The sequence below is a fragment of the Amphiprion ocellaris genome, chromosome 17 (genome assembly GCF_022539595.1).
Source record: "Amphiprion ocellaris isolate individual 3 ecotype Okinawa chromosome 17, ASM2253959v1, whole genome shotgun sequence".
NCBI classification, from domain to species: Eukaryota; Metazoa; Chordata; class Actinopteri; family Pomacentridae; genus Amphiprion; species Amphiprion ocellaris.
In genome coordinates, this window is record NC_072782.1 from 11874603 (window position 1) to 11887304 (window position 12702).

The 12702-nt window shown below is 37.5% G+C and overlaps 1 protein-coding gene across 2 annotated transcripts; it reads left to right on the forward strand.

The window, feature by feature from the left end:
• The first annotated feature begins 2201 nt into the window (after window positions 1-2201).
• dnajc21 (DnaJ heat shock protein family (Hsp40) member C21) lies at window positions 2202-12686 on the forward strand. Of its 2 annotated transcripts, none has more exons than XM_023285582.3 (12): window positions 2202-2596; window positions 4167-4260; window positions 4428-4551; window positions 6196-6327; window positions 7246-7550; window positions 7637-7800; window positions 8376-8466; window positions 9340-9519; window positions 9653-9701; window positions 9794-9930; window positions 10686-10773; window positions 12121-12686. In XM_023285582.3, the coding sequence occupies exons 1-12, from the start codon at window positions 2500-2502 to the stop codon at window positions 12280-12282; spliced, it is 1623 nt and encodes a 540-aa protein (XP_023141350.1). In that variant the 5' UTR covers window positions 2202-2499; the 3' UTR covers window positions 12283-12686. The 2 variants fall into 2 exon arrangements, with proteins under 2 accessions (XP_023141350.1, XP_023141351.1); XM_023285583.3 differs by having other exon boundaries at window positions 10689-10773.
• Window positions 12687-12702: the final 16 nt, after the last annotated feature.

Consider the following 12702-nt stretch of genomic DNA (forward strand, 5'->3'; position numbering starts at 1 on the left):
CACGTCTTGATTGCACTTCATATTATTGACCACTAGATGTCCTACTCGAGCACTGTGTGTCATTGAGGCCTCGAGTAATGAACCATGTTTTGAATGAAGTGTCGAAGCTTCAACAAAGCCTCGATCAGCCATCACTACCAACAGGACGAGGCCATTAGTAGAGACGAACGGAACACATAACCACAACTTAAGTCGAAGTACACTTCAAATACACTGTGTGTCCCTGGGATGTAAAGATAATTTATGATTTAATCTAACTCATAATCACTCATAATCTGGCCTAGAGGTTAGAATGAATTGTTTACATCCAGTTTTTAGAATAGCACATGTAAAATAACTACTCAAAATGCCTTCTAGTAGTACTTTAATAGTATTCTTATCGGTTCTTTTTGATTGTTTTGTTTTTAAAGAGAGAAAAAAATATACAAATTAAGAACAGAATACATATTAGTTAGTTTTCTCATACGTACTGTGTAAGAATTGAAATTTATACAGACCCTAATTTTGTGTTGATGGGAATGATAGTTCTGTGCACAGTGTCACAGGTTTTACTCAAAAAATTAAACATGCCTTATGTGTTTCATTAAACTGCCCAGAATTATATCAGAATTAAAAGCTCCATGTTGAACAGATATTAGGTAAATGTCAGTACATTGTGTTGATAAAACCTGTTTCATCGTCACTTTTGAGTATTAAAAGAATGCAGGACTCTGTTCAGTACCCATCTCCAGTTAGCTCCCTACAAAGTATAATAAAAATACAAAATTACCAAACTAATTTAAGTATTATGGTTAATCCCAGCAATATTATAATATATATATATATATATATATATATATATATATATATATATATATATATATATATATATATATATATATATATATATATATATATATACAAATTTACTAGACTAAATTAAATAGTAAGGTTAAGACCTTTCAATATTAGTTATAAAGAGCTTCACTAAACTTTGCATTAAATCACTGGTTCACTTTTCAACATAATTCTTTACACATATCTATATCTGTGTATAGTATGTACACCCTTTCCTTTTTTAAACTTGCTGCTCTTGTTGAAATGCATGCATGTGTGCTTGTTTTGTGTGAGACATTAAAGAAAAAAAAACTGAGTCAAATGTATTTCCTCTAGGCCAACAGAGCTGATTCTTATTCTGATTCTAACTTAAATGTTGAGGCAAAAAAACATAAATTACCTGATTTAAAATTTAAAGTTTAGACCCTTCAAAGTGGTACATTGAGTAACTTATTGGTGATAGTGGAGATGACTATTTTAACTGGAAGAGACCTGCAGCAGACCCAGGGTCTGGTAGGGCAGCCATCTGCCTCGACTGGTTGGGGTTAGGGTAAACGGTGCAAGAGGTGTAAATTCCCAAACAAATGTACTATTTATGGAATTAAGTAAAATCAATTACAGGCTAATACAGATTCAACCTGGAGCTGTTGGCCATTTCCATGATTCACCTCACATCAGTTACTTCTGAACACAGATTTTATAGAGACTTTTTTTTTTTAAATATTTGACTTCAGCTTATTGAAAGTCCTCAAATATTTTCAATACTTTTCTGATGCAATAAAGTAGCCCTTACACATGCAACAAGGTTCAGATTTCTTGCCACCACTAGAGAGCATTGTGGGATAACTAATGGCTGTCAGGTACTGTACTATATGCAATTAACAAAGATTCATTATAACAGAAAATAAATGAGAAAAAAATGTTAATTTCTACCGAAGGGAGTCCTTACAGTGACTAAGTGGAAACCTCTGCCCTCAGTTAACCAATGAATAAATTCATAAATAGGAAGAACTTTTCTAAAATGCATTAATATGCTTGCTCCTTTGCAGCTTTGAGAGTTAAATCCAAATTAGACCTAAAATGTAAAACATCCTGATTCAATAGATTGGTGCACAGTGGGAGCAGTTGCAGCCATCAGCTCAGGAGAGTAAAGAAGAAGCAGATAAAACAGCAAAACTAGTAATCTCCAGGAGAAAAATGAGATAGGCATTAGAGCCCACAGTTGGTCTAGATCGTGGGATTACTGATGTGTCATTGTATCTAAACAAAAATCTGTTTCTGAGAGAGCCTATTAATGAAAAATAATTTGAACTGTAGAGGGCAACAAATAAAACTCGTAACTTCAAGTTTGCTGAAATTTGAAAGAAAAGAAGAACAAATCTCGCGAGAGTTAGCGGCATCACACCGGACAGTACCGCTCACAGTAACAAGAAGCGTTTTTGAGTAACTTAGGTATAGAAGCAGTTTGTCAGCGATAGAGAACGGTGTATAGGTTTGAATATGTAAGGTTAAACATTACAGCATTGTCGCTACCACTTAAAAAGTCTGTTTGTTTATAGAGACAGAGCAGGGATGCCTGCCGGTCGCTAGCATGCTGTAGCTAGCTAAATGCTAAAGTTAGCCTAGCGTGGGACACCGTGAACAATCTTTTCTGTTTACCTTTAGCATCAAGTTTCTCGAACAATGAAGTGTCACTATGAAGTGTTAGGTGTGAAACGGGACGCGGGAGACGATGATTTGAAGAAAGCGTATCGTAAATTAGCCCTGAAATGGCATCCAGGTAAGTTGTAGTGGAAACCTTGTGGAATCTTAAAGTAGGATGACAGTACCCCAGAGTTCTGTACTACGAAGCGAAATCAGTGGGTTAACGAAGTATGTTGAGGCGAAAGTCACAGTTTTTATTATCACGATGGTGGCTCTATTTTTACCTGATTAAATCTCCATGGGAGCTGATGCTGTGGAGCTAACCTGATCAGAAGCAGGTAATGTCCTGAGCTGTACGAAGCTTTTCCTTTCAACCAGACTGTTTCCTAACGATTCTGTATGAGTGATAAAAATTCTCAACTGATAGAAAATGTTTTATCTGAAAACATGTTGAGTTGTCCGTTACTAAAACCACTGAGTCACAGTATCACACACTGAATCATGTTGTTGTGGGAACCTGACATGTATTTAGTTGGTGCTGCAGAAATAACACAAATATGTTTTTGATGTATGATCCTGATTTGTTGTTAAGTCTGTTTACGTGCTGGTGCTGCAGCTGATTAAAGCATTGTTTATTCTACTGGTATTCATTACAGAGAAAATTCAGTCAGTAACATTAATTTCACTTTGATTTGGCCAGAAATTAAAGTGATTTCCTGCATTATGAGGCAGTGTCAGATCTAAATGCACTTCAGTACAATATCATGTTTGAATACATGAAGTTAAACAGGTCTAATGTGCAGCTGTTAGTTAGAAATAAGCGGCTGCAATGATCGTGTTTCTACCAGCATTCTTGTCTTGCATCATTTGCACTAGCAGCACTTTTTACCTTCATGTCCTCAACAACCTGCTGACTGAAGCAGATGATCATGATCATTTCATTTTGTGTGGAAGAAGAGTCAGATGAGTCATTAAATGCCCACTTTTATGTGAATGGTACAGAGTTTGAGATAGAAAACCTGAGTTAACAAAGAAAGTTGATGACCACCTTCGTGATACTCATTATCTCTGATTGAGCCTTTAGTTTTTGTTGAACCGACTTACACAAAGAAAGCCCGGCTATGTCAAACTTGCTTCGTAGTACAGCCCTCCGATGCAAAGATGTTCATATTGCACTGCAGTAAAGTCCTGAGTCAGCCTCCAAAGATCAAACTAGTACGAGTTACAGGCAGTGCTAAGGTGTGACAGTGAAGAAGTGACGTATTATCTCACTATAACATGTTGTAATTGTCATGTTGCTCTATGATGGTGAGGGGTTTTATGAAGTTCTAGCACCAATATGTCACTGATAAACAAATTAGACAGTGTGCAGGAGCCTGTTTCATGCTCATCCCTCTGCTATACACTCTTATCATAAAATAGGATAAATTAAGTGAGTGAATAAAATATACACAGTTTTGTTTAAAATTTGTAACATTTGTCTTCAAGTGTGAATTTAGGCTTAGCCACTGCAGTTGTACTTGCATGCAACACTTCATGGCTCCACTTCATGCCTTGTAAGGATTCAGTGTTTGAGACCTTTTTATATATATATATATTTTTAATTTTGCATTATCATGTAATGCCACTAACTTTGACCCTAAAACGCCTTTATAGAAAATGTTGGCTTTAATAGAGCTGTGTTTTTTTTTCACTGAAATTTCCAGATAAAAACTTGGACAATGCTGAGGAGGCAGCGGAGCAGTTCAAGCTGATCCAGGCAGCTTATGATGTCCTGAGTGATCCACAGGAGAGAGCTTGGTGTGTACTAAATTATCTCATCACTATTTGTTCAAAAATGGTGACTTCCAGCAGCAGCAGAGCTGTGATTGCAAAGCTCGACCTGACTCAAAATATCTTTACTGGTTCATGTACACACCATGTGGGTTACATATGTCTTACTGTTTGTGCCTTTTCCTGTGTGGCAGGTATGACAATCACAGGGAGGCTCTGCTGAAAGGAGGGCTGAGTGGCGACTATGAAGACGACAGCATTGATTTGTTGCAGTATTTTACGGTCACCTGCTACTCTGGCTATGGAGATGACGAGAAGGTTTGTTTTTTGGTCAAGTGTGCAAGAATAATTTAACTTGACATGACAAGCATTTTTTTTGCAAACCTTTATGCAGATTAGATGTTTTCAGTCCTCTTCTTCAGACAAGGAAAGAGAAGCTATGACTGAATGAAACATCCTCTTCAGCCTCATTTTGTGGAGAATTGTGTTCTCCTCATGATATCTTGAAACTAGACAAAAAAGTTACAAATCGACAAAACGAGACAAAAAAATTACACAAATGAAACAAAAAATGACAAAAGTGAGAAACAAAACCACAAAAAATGGGAAAACCACACAAGCGAGAAAAAAACAAAAGGACAAAAAAGATACACGAAACAAGGAATAAAGCAAAACAAAATGACAAAAATAAGACAAAAAACACAAGCGAGACAAATAGGAAACACAAAACAGCAAGAATAAGCAACAAAATGACAAAAACATGAGACAAACAACATAATTCAGACGAAAAAGACAAAACCCAACAAAAGCAAAACAAAATATTGCAAAAATGAGCCACAAAATGGCAAAAGAATGGTGAGCAATCTAGTATTTTACTTAATGATCAAATCAAATCAAGGTCTAGAAATTATTTTAAATTTACAGTTTTACAAATTTACAGATTTACAGATAATGTCTGTAATTTCTACACTTTACAAAGTCGTCCCGTGGGCCGGATTGGACCCTCTGGTGGGCCGGTTTTAGCCCGTGGGCCTTATGTTTGACACCCCTGCTGTAGATGGTATGAAAAGAATGAGCGTTAGTGATGTTATTCTTCTTTCCCTGCAAAATTATATGAGAAATTTATTATATTATTAATAGTTATTTGGTAGTGGTCTGAGGTAAGTATGGCTGACTAAAGAAAGACTAAGAAATAAATTTCAGAACACATATCAAGCAAGTTGATTGGATGTTTCCATATTCTAAAGGGTCAAAGTAACTCAGTAACTGGCAGCTTTGTCACCACACACCTAGATAACAGGCCAGCCAGCCTGTCCTTGTTGGATGAGTTTAAAGTTAGTGAAGGAGAAATGAGATTATCAGAATACTGATAAAAGGCAATGACAACATGTAGACCTGCTGCAGGACTGTGGGCAAACATTCATTCTCCTCATCAGTATGCAACAACACACATCCAATCCACATGGCTGATAATAATTCTATAGTAATTCTAAAATTTAATGGAACTCAGGCAGAACATTTTGGTCTCAATTCCAAAAACTACATTTGGCACAGAACCACTAATGGTAGCTGCATGCATCTGTTCGAAGGTCACCCTGTAGGTTGCAGTGTAGCTGACATGCTGGTTTTTAAATGGAACAACCTGATGGGTTATCGTGCCTGTACTACTAGAAGAGCTGTGATTGGCCGGGGGGATGTTTACCTTCGTATGCTCCAAAACCTCTCAATATTCACTGGCCTCACACACCATCTCGTTTTATGCTCCTTAGCAACAGAAGACTAATCCGTAATTTCTGACAAAGCAGACTAAACTTAAGATAACCTTTTATTAATCCCACAGTGGGGAAATTTGCAAACTATCAATTTGACTTTGTGACTTGTTCTGTAAAGAATTCTACGTACCTCTCAGAACACAAGTTTCTCATTAACCATTTCCTCTGTCCTTCCATTCTCTCTCCCCAGGGCTTTTACACAGTTTACAGGAATCTTTTTGAGTCCATTGTTAAGGAGGAGATGGAGCACAGCAAAGTGGACGATGATGAAGAGGAGGAGGAGTTTCCTCCCTTTGGAGACTCTCAGAGTGACTATGATACCGTAAGTTCCACTTCCGACACCTGCCTCAAGGTTGCACCACAGATCAATGATGTGAGAGTTCTTTATACGGAGCAGCCACATGAATAAATAGTAAGCAGATTTTCTTGATCCTCTACTACATCGGTGTCAAATTCATTTTAGTTCAGGGGCCACATGTAGCCCAATTTGAGCTGAAGTGGGCCAGACCAGTAAAATAATAACTGATAAATAACAACAACTCCAAATTTTTCCCTTGGTTTTAGTGCATAAAAAGTACATTCTGACAATTTTAACATTTAATTAACTATCTTTTCACAGAACATTATGAACAACTTGAAATTTCTTAAGCAAAAATAATCAACATTTCAACAGTACTAAGCTTCAGTTTATCATTTGTGTATCACAACTTACAGATCACAAAGGCATAAAACATTTAGTCTCAGGTATCCGGAACTGAACAACATAGTATTTTACAACTTGTCAAGATCTAGAAATTATTTTCACTTCCCGTTCATTTCCACATCTGTGTACTAATCCTGACACATCACACCACACAAACTAAAGTGGGAACTATTAAGGAAGAAGGTTAACTTATCCCCCTGCCTTGTAAATGTAGAAAATTTATACATAAAAAATACATAAAAGTTGTGGCAGTGCATCAACAATAGGGTTCAACCAAATCAAATTCTGTCATACTGAAGCTGCTGACTCATATTATATTACACAATGCTCAATGCCTTTAAATATTTTCACAGGAAGTATTCATTTTCACCTCTGTAATTTTTACACTTTGCAAAGTCATCCTTATGTTTGACAGCCCTGCTCTACTACTTTCACTAAGTGAAAACAAAAACTTGACTGAAATGACAATAGTGAAATATTAAAGAAGGATCCTTGCCACATTGGTGTACTTAATCAGTCTCTGTTTCCATATCACAGGTAGTTCATGTGTTTTACGGCTACTGGCAGAGCTTCTGCACTCGCAAAAACTTTGCATGGAAGGAGGAATACGATACGAGGCAGGCCTCCAACCGCTGGGAGAAAAGGGCCATGGAGAAGGAGAACAAGAAAACCAGAGAAAAGGCTCGAAAGGAGCGTAACGACCTGGTGCGACAGCTGGTGGCTTTTGTTCGTAAGCGTGACCGTCGTGTTCAGGCCCACAGGAAGCTGGTGGAGGAACAGAACGCTGAGAAGATCAAGAAGGTGGAGGAACTGAGACGGAAACAGAAGCTCAAGCAGGCAAAGTGAGTAGAGAATGGATCGCCAGGATAGATGCGCCTCATATTTTTATCTGTTTCTTCCTCACACTCATATTTTATGTCCATCCAAGGCTGGCAGAGGAGTACAAGGAGCAGAGCTGGGCGGCCATGTCTGAACTTGAAAAGGAGCTGCAGCAGATGGAAGCTCAGTACGGAGAGGAGTTTGGAGATGCATCTGAGAGCGAGGAGGAAGAGCTGGATGTGGACACGCAGGAAAAGAACGGTGTAGAAGGAGGTTAGTGAGAGTTTAGCTTCCTTTTCCCTCGACGCACAGGGGTCATATCAACTTGGATTCAATGGTCAGCTTTATCTAATGTCCAGCTCAGCAAAAATGCAACCAGTAATAACATATTTGACTGACAAAACATGGCCCAATCACAGCCTAGAACCAGTATAATCATCGTGAAAGTAGCCTAGTTTTTAATTTTTATTTTCTAAACCCAATTTTAAACATATAAATATGTTTCATACATTAATCAGCCTTCCCTTACTGTTCTGGTGCCTCCATAACTTACATAAAACTTAAACAACAAATTACATTGCTTTGCGAATAAGCAACTGATTGCTGTAATGTTCACACTCGTACATCCACAAACAGAAGCGGTTGACCCCACCTTCGCTAGTAGCTACATTATAAGCTATAGTTTTAGCAATACGCAAGTTTACATTTTGATTTAGAATTTATATATTGTACAGAATTAGGCATGATGTGTTGATCCATTTTCACTGAATTTGATTGACAAGTGATGCTAAAAATGAAATAGTAATTGTCAGCTTGTATTTTTTTGGTGCATAAATATTCATTCACAGAATCAGACCAACCAGATGGAGACGACCTGATTGATGAGTATGATGATCTCTACTGCCCAGCCTGTGACAAATCCTTCAAATCAGATAAAGCGTGAGTGTCAAACCTATTTCCACTCTCTGTTTTCTGGACCTTCAAGTCAATTCCACTTGCAAAGCTATGAATAATTAGAGGAAGATTAAATCAGAGCAGGGACCAGTGTTTAAAGAGTCCAAATCTGGCAATGCAGTGGTCACAATGTTAAAAAGTCACACACAGCTTATTTTAATTCCAAGTGTTAGTCCAGGGACAGTATTACTGTTGATGTAATGTGATGTATGGACTAAAATGTGTAAGTAGAAATAAACAGACTGCTTAAAATCTTTAGTTGATTATATGTTGACTGCACAATGATTAGCAAGTGGGGACTTTTTGCACTTTGTTTTCCTCCTTAATGGTGAACAGATTTTGGTTCCAAACAGCGAAAAAGAACAATTGATCTTGAATGATAAGGTTGTTCATTGTTTGGACCTGAGTTTTGAGCAGGATTCGGTTCTGATTCACCAACTTCATTAGAACAATTAAAGATAAAAAATACTGTGCAGTTAAAACACATCCTACAGTTAGAATTTTTTAATGATGAAGTAAAATCTATTATTTTTGCTTTTCCATGGAGAAATGTCAATAATTATTGAAACTTGGTGATAATAATACGTATTACAAAAGGGACTCTGATCATACCTTCTTATATTTGCACATTTTTGGGTTTCTTTACTTGTCTGTGACAGTAAAGTGAATATCTTTGGATTGTGGAAAAAACGAGACATTTGAGGATGTCATCTCAGACTTTCAGAAACACTTTTCCAACATTTTCTATAATTTCATAGACCAAACAACTAATGGATTAATTAATCGTCAGCAGTGCAGTCATTGGTCTAAATACACTTTTCTCATCTTTTTACTGTTTGTTTCGTTTCCCCTTTACAGAATGAAAAACCATGAAAAATCCAAAAAGCATCGGGAGATGGTGGCGTTGCTACGGCAACAGCTTGAGGAAGAAGAGGAATCATTTGGTTTGAATGTTGATGGAAAGGAGGGAAGAGAGGATGACGAGGAGGAGGAAGAGGAAGAAGAGGAGGAGGAAGAAGAGGAAAAGCCAAGGCAGAAGTATGTCATGTCAAGTCATGAGGAATGTGATTGTAGATTATTTTTTTTGTTTCACCTAGTTGTCAGGGAAGAACGAGGATTATATAACATGGGTTGGTTGTTTTTACTGAGAACTTTCTCTCTGCCTCCACAGACTGTCCAAAAAACAAAAGAGGAAAAAGAAACAGCAGAAGGTGGCAAATGTGAGCATCATCTTGTCTTTTTTCTTCTATTCCTGTCACGTGAACTTTTTTTTTTTTTTTACACTTAAACTATTCATGCCTCTCCACCACAGCAAAGTGCTCAGGAGGAGGAGGATGATGGGGAGAAACCGACACAGACGACCACCTGTGATGAAGAAGCCCCCGAGAAGTCAGCAGAGCCAGCAGCGCCTGAGAAACAGGACGATCTCCCTGCCACGGAAGTAAAGAGGTCAGTTCAGTTGTTTTATCATCTCCTGCTTTGTTTAGTTTTTTTTTTTTTGTGATAGTCACTGTCTGGTTCTCTGGATTAGTTCAAAAGGGAACATTTAGATGGATTTAGTGATGCCTTAAATAAAGCCTTATTAGACCAGACTAAAGCCTGCTTTTGTTTCTGTACTGGCAAAAGTCACTGATTACGCACCGCTATGTTCTGTCTAGCTTTCAAAGTTGTTAGTGACGTTTGATGCTCAGCAGGCAGCATTTAATAGTCGCTGTGTCATTAAAACCAAAATGAGACGTAAGACTGTAGAATCAGGTGATATTTCTCTGGGGATCTGTTACTACCAGCAACACCTTACATTAAATCATTTGATCCATTGTTACTAAGATATTTTTGACTCATGCTAAAACACTGCTCCCTCATTAGACTTGAGAAAACCTGTTGGGTTCCTGTTGGGCTCAGATAAGCTTCCTGTTTTTAGACAAACAAAGAAGGCCTCAGATTGTTTTGGCTGCACTGCACAATTTTTAATAACATAAGCAGAGGAAACCATCACTTTGGAGAATTGTTTTGTGAGCATCACGTCATGATTATGGTTCATTGATGGTTGTAGTGAGGAGTAACATGACTGCTCAGTGTGATGTAACACAATTAATTCCTGCATTGAATCATGCAAGATAACATAGAGTTTTAAAATGTTCTGTTGTGTGATTTGCTGTTTGCATTTCGATCTTTATTTATCTGTCATGTGAATGTTGCCTCAGCAGCTCTGGGAAGACGAAGGGAAAGAAGGGAGGAGGAAAAGACAAACCAAAGAACGTCAAGTCGCACACAGGAGAACAGCTTCCTGAGGTTTGTACAGTAAAACAGAGTTCTTGTCAGAGGGTTGGATATTTACGATTGTCAATTTAACTCTTTCATACATGAAGTATTAAAAACTGAGATGTCTCTCAATTTTTTTGGGCTTCCATGCAAGACTCAATAATTTTTTTTCCGATATCTATTGTTTTGAGCGAGATACATGACTGCCCGCTGTAGTGGACACCATACATCAACAGTTTAAGATGCATTTTAAGGCAATATAGCGCAGGAGAATAGGCTAAGATACATTATCATAAAACATGCGCAGTTCATAGCTTAAAACACCATGATTATTCTTTGCATTAGAAGTCTTCTGAAATGTTATGTTCAAATACATAAATGACATATTATCAAAACTCTTGTCTTATTTTGCTGGCACATTAGAACCAAAGCATTATTTCTTTTTTATTGCATGAATCCCAAAATACTATCAACAGCCAGAAAAAACAAAAACATTTTTGTCATGTTTTTAAGGAAACAAATTAGGCTATGAATAATGTATGAACAAACCCCTCTTTTAAACCTTCAGACTATGGTTTGGAATAAGTCTCTGATGTTTGGTATAGAAGTGCTACTTATGCTACCGTTCAAAGGTTTGGGGTCACTTAGAAATGTCCTTATTTTTGAAATAAAAATAAATGAAATGAAAATAACGTTAAATGAATAAGAAATCCAGTCTAGACATTTCGTAAATAACTATTCTAGCTGGAAAGGGCTGATTTTTAATGGAATATCTACATAGCGGTACAGAGGAACATTTCCAGCAACCATCACTCCTGTGTTCTAATGCTACATTGTGTTAGCTAATGGTGTTGAAAGGCTAATTGATGATTAGAAAACCCTTGTGCAGTTATGTTAGCACATGGATAAAAGTGTGAGTTTTCATGGAAAACATGAAATTGTCTGGGCAACCCCAGACTTTTGACAGTAATTTGAAATTTTTGACTCAGAATATGAGAACAGAAACAGCCTTTAACTCTCTGCACCTCAAAACCTGCTGCAGGTTTTAAAGGCAGGTTGTCTTAAAAGAAGTGCTGTAATGGCTCCTTTTATTGGAGGCAGAAACTGTAAACAGGAGGAATTTTCTGACAGTCCTTCAAGTAGTCATCAGTGACTTGCTGCTCCTAAACATTCAAATCTAAACTTAGAGTTGTGACATGTTCCTTGCTGGTTTGGTGTAATTATTGCAAATAATGTGGTTTTAAGTTGAAGCTTTAATAATGGTGCCTCTGCTTTTGTCAGTTTAATAGGGTCTTTTTTTTTTTCAAATGACACGTAATGCAGGAAAATCGTCCGTACTTGAATTTAGAAATCCCATTTCCCCATTTCCACCCGCAGAAGGAATTAAACCTGCGCTGTGTTACCTGCAACTACGAGTTCCCCACGAGAAACAAGCTGTTTGACCACCTGAAGACCAGCGGCCATGCTACCGCTCTCTCTGCAAACGCTGCTCACAGCTCCATGAGCAAGAGCAAAAAAGACAAGAGGAAGAACAGATAATACATCTTCACCTGGGCCGATGAGCCTGACGGAGTTTGGCTCAGCAGGGGACACGTGAAACAACACTATGAGAAGTTTCTGGAGGCTCAAAAAAAAAGCCTTTGAAAGTGGACTAAAGTGGACTGGGTGAACTGAGAGAAGATAGTTTTTTAAAAATTGCACCATGAGCATGTTTGGTTGTGTGAGAGACTGAGTGTTCAGATTAGAATTATCAGGTTTTCAGTGATTTTCTTCATAATTTATGAAAGTAATAAATCATTCAGGATGTGTATAGGATCAAATTATCCCTACTGTCAGATCTCCTGTGTTTCAGGAACCATGTCTCCTTGTTTGTCATAACGATCTCTGTAGTGGTATTACTAATAAAGGTGATACTGCATGTCAGTATTTATACAACCCTGGAATCATTTGCATTAATGC